This window comes from Nerophis lumbriciformis, linkage group LG24, assembly GCF_033978685.3.
Source record: "Nerophis lumbriciformis linkage group LG24, RoL_Nlum_v2.1, whole genome shotgun sequence".
Lineage (NCBI taxonomy): Eukaryota > Metazoa > Chordata > Actinopteri > Syngnathiformes > Syngnathidae > Nerophis > Nerophis lumbriciformis.
Window position 1 is genome coordinate 42,227,211 of NC_084571.2, and position 11,743 is coordinate 42,238,953.

The following is an 11,743-nucleotide window of genomic DNA, read 5'->3' on the forward strand; positions in this document are numbered from 1 at the left end:
CAAAAGTGAAATACATTAAAATACATTAAAAACCTACTCCTGTTAATCAAATGCGTGCTTAGGAACCATTTACAAAAGTAAAATACATTAAAAACCTACTCCTGTTAATCAAATGCGTCCTTAGGAACCATGTACCGTACAAAAGTAAAATACATTAAAAACCTACTCCTGTTAATCAAATGCGTCCTTAGGAACAATGTACAAAAGTGAAATACATTAAAATACCGTACATTAAAAACTTACTCCTGTTAATCAAATGCGTCCTTAGGAACCGTGTACAAAAGTGAAATACATTAAAATACATTAAAAACCTACTCCTGTCAATCAAATGCGTCCTTAGGAACCATGTACAAAAGTAAAATACATTAAAAACCTACTCCTGTTAATCAAATGCGTGCTTAGGAACAATGTACAAAAGTGAAATACATTAAAAACCTACTCCTGTTAATCAAATGCGTCCTTAGGAACCATGTACCGTACAAAAGTAAAATACATTAAAAACCTACTCCTGTTAATCAAATGCGTCCTTAGGAACAATGTACAAAAGTGAAATACATTAAAATACATTACAAACCTACTCCTGTTAATCAAATGCGTCCTTAGGAACCATGTACAAAAGTAAAATACATTAAAAACCTAGTCCTGTTAATCAAATGCGTCCTTAGGAACCATGTACAAAAGTAAAATACATTAAAAACCTACTCCTGTTAATCAAATGCGTGCTTAGGAACAATGTACAAAAGTGAAATACATTAAAATACATTAAAAACCTACTCCTGTTAATCAAATGCGTGCTTAGGAACCATTTACAAAAGTAAAATACATTAAAAACCTACTCCTGTTAATCAAATGCGTCCTTAGGAACCATGTACCGTACAAAAGTAAAATACATTAAAAACCTACTCCTGTTAATCAAATGCGTCCTTAGGAACAATGTACAAAAGTGAAATACATTAAAATACCGTACATTAAAAACTTACTCCTGTTAATCAAATGCGTCCTTAGGAACCGTGTACAAAAGTGAAATACATTAAAATACATTAAAAACCTACTCCTGTCAATCAAATGCGTCCTTAGGAACCATGTACAAAAGTAAAATACATTAAAAACCTACTCCTGTTAATCAAATGCGTGCTTAGGAACAATGTACAAAAGTAAAATACATTAAAATACATTAAAAACCTACTCCTGTTAATCAAATGCGTCCTTAGGAACCATGTACCGTACAAAAGTAAAATACATTAAAAACCTACTCCTGTTAATCAAATGCGTCCTTAGGAACAATGTACAAAAGTGAAATACATTAAAATACCGTACATTAAAAACTTACTCCTGTTAATCAAATGCGTCCTTAGGAACCGTGTACAAAAGTGAAATACATTAAAATACATTAAAAACCTACTCCTGTCAATCAAATGCGTCCTTAGGAACCATGTACAAAAGTAAAATACATTAAAAACCTACTCCTGTTAATCAAATGCGTGCTTAGGAACAATGTACAAAAGTGAAATACATTAAAATACATTACAAACCTACTCCTGTTAATCAAATGCGTCCTTAGGAACCATGTACCGTACAAAAGTAAAATACATTAAAAACCTACTCCTGTTAATCAAATGCGTCCTTAGGAACCATGTACAAAAGTAAAATACATTAAAAACCTACTCCTGTTAATCAAATGTGTCCTTAGGAACCGTGTACAAAAGTGAAATACATTAAAATACATTACAAACTTACTCCTGTTAATCAAATGCGTGTACAAAAGTGAAATACATTTGCCTGAGATTGTCAAATTCACATATTGAGTAATTAAAGAGGTGTATTGTCAGGTTTAAAGTTAAAGAAGATTTTAGAGTTCCAAGGAAATAGCGTGGATGAAGTGAAATGACCTCAAAGCTTGTAATGTGTTAGTGACTTTGTGAGAATGTGGGTCTGCTCCATCATGTGTGATGTGTGACGTGTGATGTTTTCCTTCGCTGGAGTGCAGCATCCAGACTTCTCTGTGACCTTCCCTCTGACATTCAACCTGCCTTCTCCCCTCTGCCCAGCAGGCAGGACTCATGGCGGAGAATCCTCTGGCTTCTCTGCCCGTCCAGCAGGGAATCCATCTGCTCGGAGAGCTGTCCCAAGGTCCGACTCTCTCCTGAATGTGACCCAGTGGTTGAATTTTCTAAAATAACTCCAATGTGTTCTCAGGTCTTGGCCTTCAGACTGATCCCCTGGCCTCTCTGAAGCAGGCGCCCCTGGGCAGAAGCGTGGACAGAGATCAGGAGTCTCCCAGCTTCCCGCAGACTCCCCCTCCCACTCTGCAGGGTCTGTCTGTGCCAATGATGGCTGGCATGATGGGGCCAGAGGGCCTCACGGCTCAGGGGGTGAGCTTACACAAAACTTCCCTATTTTTCCGACTATAAGTGGCAGTTTTTTTCATAGTTTGGCCGGGGGTGCGACTTATACTCAGGAGCGACTTATGTGTGAAATGATGAACACATTAGTGTAAAATATCAAATAATATTATTGATGTCATTGACGTAAGAGACTAGACGTATAAGATTTCATGGGATTTAGCGATTAGGAGTGACAGATTGTATAGCATGTTCTATATGTTATAGTTATTTGAATGACTCTTACCATAATATGTTACGTTAACATACCAGTTGGTTATTTATGCCTCATATAACGTACACTTATTCAGCCTGTTGTTCACTATTCTTCATTTATTTTAAATTGCCTTTCAAAGGTCTATTCTTGCTGTTGGCTTTTATCAAATACATTTCCCCAAAAAATGCGACTTATACTCAAGTGAGACTTATATATGTTTTTTTCCTTCTTTATTATGCATTTTCGGCCGGTGCGACTTATACTCCGAAAAATACGCTACCTGATAAGTCTTGTTAACTGTAACACTTGTAACTAACTCCAATGGCACACCTTCACCCTCCTGTGTTGCTTGTGCTTGAAAATTTGTCCCACGGACCGGGGGGATATGGAATGGTGTTTTTTTTGTCATAAAAAAATACAATCATGTGTGCTTATGGACTGTATCCCTGCAGACTGTATTGATATATATTGATATATAATGTAGGAACCAGAAATATTAATAACAGATAGAAACAACACTTGTGTGCGAATGAGTGTGAATGGGGGAGGGAGGTTTTTTTGTGTTGGTGCACTAAGTGTATCTTGTGTTTTTTATGCTGATTTAATAAAAAAAAAAATATTATTATTTTTTTTAATTTCTTGTGCGGCCCGGTACCAATCGATCCACGGACCGGTGGTTGGGGACCACTGATCTATGCTATGCGCATGCGCAGAGGCTACTATATTATTATTTTTTTATATATATACCGTATTTTCCGCACCATAAGGCGCCCTGGGTTATAAGCCGCGCCTTCAGTGAACGGCATATTTCAAAACTTTGTCCACCTATAAGCCGCCCCGTGTTGTAAGCCGCATCTAACTGCGCTAAAGGAATGTCAAAAAAACAGTCAGATAGGTCAGTCAAACTTTAATAATATATTAAAAACCAGCGTGATGTGGGCGCGCATGGAGTCGTATATCAACATGGACGGAGCTGCGTGAAAAAAGCCACCCGGCCTCTTCGCGTAAACTTAAACTTACCTTAACCACTCGCTCATCTTTTCTTCATCCATCCCTTCGAGTTAGCTTTTATGATGACGCCGGCTGGAAAGGTCTCTTTTGGCAAGGTCTTCCTTTTGAATATCACCATGGGTGGAAGTTTCTGGCCATTAGCATGGCAAGCTAGAACCACAGTGAAGGATGACTTCTCATTCCCTGTGGTGCGAATATTCACCGTACGTGCTCCCGTTGTATCCACAGTGCGGTTCACAGGAATATCAGTTGCTGTGAAATAGTAATCCGTGTGCGGATGGAGAGATTGCGTCTTTTCATGAACCGGATCCCTGTCGCTTATTAGGAGCCATTTTGTGGTCTTTACAGATGTAAACACACAAAGGAAATGAAACGTACGGTAATATCCGCGCGCTTTTTCTTCTTCTACGCGGGCGGGTGGTTGCTTACAGTAGAAGAAGAAGCGCTTCCTGTTCTATGGGGGCGGGTGCTTACCTTGGCGGTTGCTTGCGTAGAAGAAGAAGCGCTTCCTGTTCTACCGGGAAAAAAGATGGCGGCTGTTTACCGTAGTTACGAGACCGAAACTTTATGAAAATGAATCTTAATATTAATCCATATATAAAGCGCACCGGGTTATAAGGCGCACTGTCAGCTTTTGAGTAAATTTGTGGTTTTTAGGTGCGCCTTATAGTGCGGAAAATACGGTAAACCTTTATTTATAAACTGCAACATTTACAAACAGCTGAGAAACAATAATCAATATAAGTATGGTGCCAGTATGCTGTTTTTTTCCCCAATAAAATACTGGAAAGGATAGAAATGTAGTTTGTCTCTTTTATCCGATTATTAATCAATTAATTGAAATAATGATCGACAGATTAATCGATTATCAAATTAGTTGTTCGTTGCAGCCCTAATTATTTTTGTAATGAATTAAGTAATGTTTATGACAAAAGACAATATAGAATGTGAGATATAACAGGATAATCATACATTTATCATAATAATAATAATAACTGGGATTTATATAGCGCTTTTCTAAGTACCCAAAGTCGCTTTACATGTAGAACCCATCAAACATTCACACCTGGTGGTGGTAAGCTACTTTCATAGCCACAGCTGCCCTGGGGTAGACTGATGGAAGCGTGGCTGCAATTTGCGCCAACGGCCCCTCCGACCACCACCTATCATTCATCATTCAATTCACCGGTGTGAGTGGCACCGGGGGCAAAGGGTGAAGTGTCCCGCCCAAGGACACAACGGCAGCGATTTTTGGATGGTAAGAGGCGGGGAGCCTACCTGCAACCCTCAGGTTTCTGGCACGGTTGCTCTACCCACTACGCCATGCCGCCCCATTTATCATTTGTTTCCAAAACGCTTACAAAAAAGTGGGACCCCAAAAATGTACTGTGGAACCCCATTTTTATGACTTGATGGGGTCCCTGGGACCCCATTTTGAACATTCCTAGCACCAACACTGATGGAGTATTGGTGCAGCAGCTTGTAATACTAATCAAATATCATCATAGGTCATTAATTCTCGGGCCTTGACTTTGACACATGATGAATACCGGTAGTTGAATATCACTGCTGCATCACATTTATGCCTTCCAAAGCATTTTGACTCAAACCATCACATTCCACATGTTTCTTCTCCTTCAGGTCTCCATGCTCGGAGATCAGTCCAAAGACCTGACTCCTCCCCAGACTTCTTTTCTTGCCGTCAACCACGCGTATCCCTCAGGTGGGTCGCCAGTGTAACGAAGTTGTCGGTATGCAGCCGCTCATGTGTGCCTACTTCCAGCAGCCCACTGCAGACCTCACCCGTACAGGAAGAGACCCACGCTGAGTAACCTGTCCAACCAACACATGCAGCCCCACTACCACGACTACCCTCCTCTACACCAGGTGAGCACACCCTCGCCTGCTCTACATACCGCTAACAAAATGTATTTACATACTTAAATACCGTATTTTCCGCACTATTAGCCGCACCTAAAAACCACAAATTTACTCAAAAGCTGACAGTGCGGCTTCTAACCCGGTGCGCTTTATATATGGATTAATATTAAGATTCATTTTCATAAAGTTTAGGTCTCGCAACTACGGTAAACAGCCGCCATCTTTTTCCCCCATAGAACAGGAAGCGCTTCTTCTTCTACGCAAGCAACCGCCAAGGTAAGCACCCGCCCCCATAGAAGAGGAAGCGCTTCTTCTTCTACTGTAAGCAACCACCCGCCCCCGTAGAAGAAGAAGAAGAAGAAGAAGAAGAAGAAGAAGAAGCGCGCGGATATTACGTTTCATTTCCTTTGTGTGTTTACATCTGTAAAGACCACAAAATGGCTCCTACTAAGCGACAGGTTTCCGGTCCATGAAAAGACGCAATCTCTCCATCCGCACACGGACTACTATTTCACAGCAACTGCCTAAAGACTTTCAAGAAAAGCTGGCTACTTTCCGTGCATATTGTAAAAACAAGATAGCTGAAAAAAGATCCGGCCAGAGAACATTATCAACATGGACGAGGTTCCACTGACTTTTGATATTCCTGGGAACCGCACTGTGGATACAACGGGAGCACGTACGGTGAATATTCGCACCACAGGGAATGAGAAGTCATCCTTCACTGTGGTTCTAGCTTGCCATGCTAATGGCCAGAAACTTCCACCCATGGTGATATTCAAAAGGAAGACCTTGCCAAAAGAGACCTTTCCAGCCGGCGTCATCATAAAAGCTAACTCGAAGGGATGGATGGATGAAGAAAAGATGAGCGAGTGGTTAAGGGAAGTTTACGCGAAGAGGCCGGGTGGCTTTTTTCACGCAGCTCCGTCCATGTTGATATACGACTCCATGCGCGCCCACATCACGCTGGTTTTTAATATATTATTAAAGTTTGACTGACCTATCTGACTGTTTTTTTGACATTCCTTTAGCGCAGTTAGATGCGGCTTATAACACGGGGCGGCTTATAGGTGGACAAAGTTTTGAAATATGCCGTTCATTGAAGGCGCGGCTTATAACCCAGGGCGCCTTATGGTGCGGAAAATACGGTACTAAATAAAGGGGACCACAAAAATGTCATTATTGGCTTTCATTGAACAAAAAATGTTAGTGTACATGAAACATATGTTTATTATTGTCATTTAGTCCTTAAATAAAATGTTGAACATACTAAACAACTTGTCTTTCAGTAGAAAGTAAACAAACAAAGACTCCTAATTAGTCGTATGCAGTAACATATTGTGTCATTTATACACCTATTATTTTGTACACATGAGGGACAAACTGTAAAAATAGATTTTTAATCCACTTGTTCATTTACTGTTAATATCTGCTTATTTTCTGTTTTAACATGTTCTATCTACACTTCTGTTAAAATATAATAATCACTTATTCTTCTCTTCTTTGATACTTGACATTAGTTTTGGATGATACCACACATTTAGGTATCAATCGTCGTTACAGGATCATACATTGGTCATATTCAAAGTCCTCATGTGTCCAGGGACGTATTTACTGACTTTATAAACATAATATACATTTAAAAAAGGAAAAAAACATTTTGTGACAATAAAATATTGATGTAATCATAGTAGTATCGACTAGATACGCTCCTGTACTTGGTATCATTACAGTGGATGTCAGGAGTCGATCCACCCATGGCGTTTGTTTACATTGTGACGGCGGTGAGCTACAGTGTGTAGTGAAGCATGTTTAGCTTGTAAGAAACTTAATTTATTTGTGGCCATGGAGACCAGGATTAGTGATTTAGAAGTAGCTAAAACACTGTGGATGGATGTTAGCTGCATGTCTTAAAGCAGCTCTTCCTGAGGGTGTTTCAGTGTTATAACTTCACCTTTATCTTGACTTTTTACACCAAAATGTGTCCATTCTCCTTTTTCTGTCTACACACTGTGTCTGCTTGTAAGTACTCTGTGTGTGTGTGCGCGCCGCTGAACATGCTCATAAAACCAGCAATGACGTGACAGGGGTGGGAGGGAACAGGTACTTTTTAGAGGTGGTATAGTACGGAATATGATGAATTAGTATGGTGGTACTATACCGGCAGTGGTTTAGTGTAGCAGCGTAGGAAAGGCATGTTTACCTGAGTGCAGATGTCATGGCTGGTGTGTCTCCTCAGGGTGAGCTGCAGCACTTGTATGAGGAGCAGGAGAACCTGGCAGGGTTCAGCCAGCAGGTGCAGGTAGTTTGCTCAGTCCACCAATGAGGTGAGACAGGCGCTAATCCCCTTTTGTTTCCTCGCTGCAGCTCTCCTGTCCGTCAGAGTACAGCCAAAGGCACTTCACTTACCCTCCCAGCTCACGGCCTGATGGCAGTCTCCCGCCCAGCCAGCTCAATAGGGTGAGTCCAAAGTGGACTTTTCTCTTTTTAATGCGCCGTTTTTTTTGTGGAGCGTCCATTGTCTTTGTGTGCTTGAAAGGAGGCACATGTTCCCTAGCGATATTGGATCAACGCTGGTATGTGTGTGAAAAGCCTCTTTTCTCCTCAGGCTGTGGGGATGCCTCCTGTGAGCTACCCTCCAGGACTGGGAGACACACTGAAGGTAGCCTTTACATTTCACAAGTAACACACACATCTGAGTGGTGGAGGGCCCATGTGGAGCATATTTCACATGTCAGTGCTTACAACCACAAATCATTCATGAATAGAAATGCAGAGGGATTCTCCTCATCATATTATCATACTTGCATTTCATTATTACCGTATTTTCCGCACCATAAGGCGCCCTGGGTTATAAGCCGCGCCTTCAATGAACGGCATATTTCAAAACTTTGTCCACCTATAAGCCGCCCCGTGTTATAAGCCGCATCTAACTGCGCTAAAGGAATGTCAAAAAAACAGTCAGATAGGTCAGTCAAACTTTAATAATATATTAAAAACCAGCGTGATGTGGGCGCGCATGGAGTCGTATATCAACATGGAAGGAGCTGCGTGAAAAAAGCCACCCGGCCTCTTCGCGTAAACTTAAACTTACCTTAACCACTCGCTCATCTTTTCTTCATCCATCCCTTCGAGTTAGCTTTTATGATGACGCCGGCTGGAAAGGTCTCTTTTGGCAAGGTCTTCCTTTTGAATATCACCATGGGTGGAAGTTTCTGGCCATTAGCATGGCAAGCTAGAACCACAGTGAAGGATGACTTCTCATTCCCTGTGGTGCGAATATTCACTGTACGTGCTCCCGTTGTATCCACAGTGCGGTTCACAGGAATATCAGTTGCTGTGAAATAGTAATCCGTGTGCGGATGGAGAGATTGCGTCTTTTCATGAACCGGATCCCTGTCGCTTAGTAGGAGCCATTTTGTGGTCTTTACAGATGTAAACACACAAAGGAAATGAAACGTACGGTGATATCCGCGCGCTTTTTCTTCTTCTACGCGGGCGGGTGGTTGCTTACAGTAGAAGAAGAAGCGCTTCCTGTTCTATGGGGGCGGGTGCTTACCTTGGCGGTTGCTTGCGTAGAAGAAGAAGCACTTCCTCTTCTACGGGGAAAAAAGATGGCGGCTGTTTACCGTAGTTGCGAGACCGAAACTTTATGAAAATGAATCTTAATATTAATCCATATATAAAGCGCACCGGGTTATAAGCCGCACTGTCAGCTTTTGAGTAAATTTGTGGTTTTTAGGTGCGGCTAATAGTGCGGAAAATACGGTACTTGTATACCCAATCATGGCACCCACCTGTTCCCAATTAGCCTGCACACCTGTGGGATGTTCCAAATAAGTGTTTGATGAGCATTCCTCAACTTTATCAGTATTTATTGCCACCTTTCCCAACTTCTTTGTCACATGTTGCTGGCATCAAATTCTAAAGTTAATGATTATTTGCCAAAAAAAAAAAAAAAAAGTTTGAGTTTGAACATCAAATATGTTGTCTTTGTAGCATATTCAACTGAATATGGCTTGAAAATTATTTTCAAATCATTGTATTCCGTTTATATTTACATCTAACACAATTTCCCAACTCATATGGAAACGGGGTTTGTAATACGTGTCCTCTAAAATCCCACATTTGTCAACATAAAGAAGTAATTCTAGTTGCATGTGACTTGCACACATACAAAGTCTCTGAGGTAGCAGTGTTAGAAAGTATCCAGTAACAAACGTGTCCACGTCACTCAATGTATTGCATTGTGAGTTGAACTTGATGAATAGTTGTGGTGACGAGGTGGTACGACCACTTCACTATTGCAGACATGTTAGTAAGTGACATCTCCACCCACTTGACTCCACAGACTCCCATGGGCGGCCACAAGCGCCTCATCCCGTCTCCGGAGCCCAGCCCAGAAGGAGGTTACGTGGGGCAGCACTCGCAGGGTCTGGGGGGACATTATGCAGACTCCTACCTGAAGCGCAAGAGAATCTTCTGAAGCCAAGGTGTCAACTCCCTCATTCTCTCTTTCTCTATTATCATTTTTAGTGTGTTGCTAAATGCATTTTTAAACTTTTTTTTTAATATCACTTTTAGTTTCCTGTAAAATGTGTTGACATAAAAGCAGGTGGTGAAAAGAAGTGGTTAATAATGCTAATGTCAGATTTTTTCTCTCCTTTTGAATGGCGTGAGAGCAGATAGTTTTGATGCTGTTAGACATTTCACTTGTGACGTGCGGAAGAAAAGGCACGTCGACTTTAAAACTTTCCACGTTGTTTTGTCTTGTGATTGGCACTCTTTGGATGCTTTTGTGGTCTCTGGAGCTGCTTGATGTTTTAGGTGTTTGTGTCCAAGTGATGCACCAGAACAATCACCACAGGAGTGCATATATATATTTTTCAAGTTTGATTGTGAGAACTGATTACCTCTTGATGATCCTCAGCCTTGACAGTGTTAGCTACAATTACTTCTTCTCTTTTTTTTCCATTTGCCGTGTAAATAGTTTGTTCATGTGGTGTGTAACTGCTGTCTCTTCTGTACTGTTGGTCAGTAAATGTTATTTAAAAAAAACTCCATTGAGTCATTTCCAGGGACTTTGAAGCCACACTAAGACCAGCACCCAGCATTTGGCTGCTGTTGCCATGGTGACCACACATCAATGACCTGAGCCGCTGGTGTCCAAAGGTCAGCCGTGGGGTCATTTGCAGCCTTTAGTCAAATAAAAACAGCTATTTTCAAACTGACAATGTACTTTGTACCCTACAACACAGACTGTGTGTGTGTGTATATATATGTATATATATATACAGGTAAAAGCCAGTAAATTAGAATATTTTGAAAAACTTGATTTATTTCAGTAATTGCATTCAAAAGGTGTAACTTGTACATTATATTTATTCATTGCACACAGACTGATGCATTCAAATGTTTATTTCATTTAATTTTGATGATTTGAAGTGGCAACAAATGAAAATCCAAAATTCCGTGTGTCACAAAATTAGAATATTACTTAAGGCTAATACAAAAAAGGGATTTTTAGAAATGTTGGCCAACTGAAAAGTATGAAAATGAAAAATATGAGCATGTACAATACTCAATACTTGGTTGGAGCTCCTTTTGCCTCAATTACTGCGTTAATGCGGCGTGGCATGGAGTCGATGAGTTTCTGGCACTGCTCAGGTGTTATGAGAGCCCAGGTTGCTCTGATAGTGGCCTTCAACTCTTCTGCGTTTTTGGGTCTGGCATTCTGCATCTTCCTTTTCACAATACCCCACAGATTTTCTATGGGGCTAAGGTCAGGGGAGTTGGCGGGCCAATTTAGAACAGAAATACCATGGTCCGTAAACCAGGCACGGGTAGATTTTGCGCTGTGTGCAGGCGCCAAGTCCTGTTGGAACTTGAAATCTCCATCTCCATAGAGCAGGTCAGCAGCAGGAAGCATGAAGTGCTCTAAAACTTGCTGGTAGACGGCTGCGTTGACCCTGGATCTCAGGAAACAGAGTGGACCGACACCAGCAGATGACATGGCACCCCAAACCATCACCCAACCATGCAAATTTTGCATTTCCTTTGGAAATCGAGGTCCCAGAGTCTGGAGGAAGACAGGAGAGGCACAGGATCCACGTTGCCTGAAGTCTAGTGTAAAGTTTCCACCATCAGTGATGGTTTGGGGTGCCATGTCATCTGCTGGTGTCGGTCCACTCTGTTTCCTGAGATCCAGGGTCAACGCAGCCGTCTACCAGCAAGTTTTAGAGCACTTCATGCT

At 41.3% G+C, this 11,743-nt stretch overlaps 1 protein-coding gene across 3 annotated transcripts in view; it reads left to right on the forward strand.

Annotated features, from left to right (window-relative positions):
* Window positions 1-10,717, forward strand: part of raver1 (ribonucleoprotein, PTB-binding 1) — a 31,560-nt gene extending 20,843 nt beyond the window's left edge. For 2 of the 3 annotated variants that reach the window (XM_061982121.1, XM_061982123.1), the window contains 8 exons: window positions 2,052-2,130; window positions 2,197-2,372; window positions 5,251-5,332; window positions 5,393-5,496; window positions 7,730-7,792; window positions 7,858-7,950; window positions 8,099-8,152; window positions 9,842-10,717. In XM_061982121.1, coding sequence (XP_061838105.1) covers window positions 2,052-2,130; window positions 2,197-2,372; window positions 5,251-5,332; window positions 5,393-5,496; window positions 7,730-7,792; window positions 7,858-7,950; window positions 8,099-8,152; window positions 9,842-9,976 — 786 coding nt within the window. In that variant the 3' untranslated portion in view covers window positions 9,977-10,717. Of the gene's footprint in view, window positions 1-2,048; window positions 2,131-2,196; window positions 2,373-5,250; window positions 5,333-5,392; window positions 5,497-7,729; window positions 7,793-7,857; window positions 7,951-8,098; window positions 8,153-9,841 lie in introns of all 3 variants that reach the window. The other variant, XM_061982122.1, reaches the window with a different exon arrangement.
* Window positions 10,718-11,743: the final 1,026 nt, after the last annotated feature.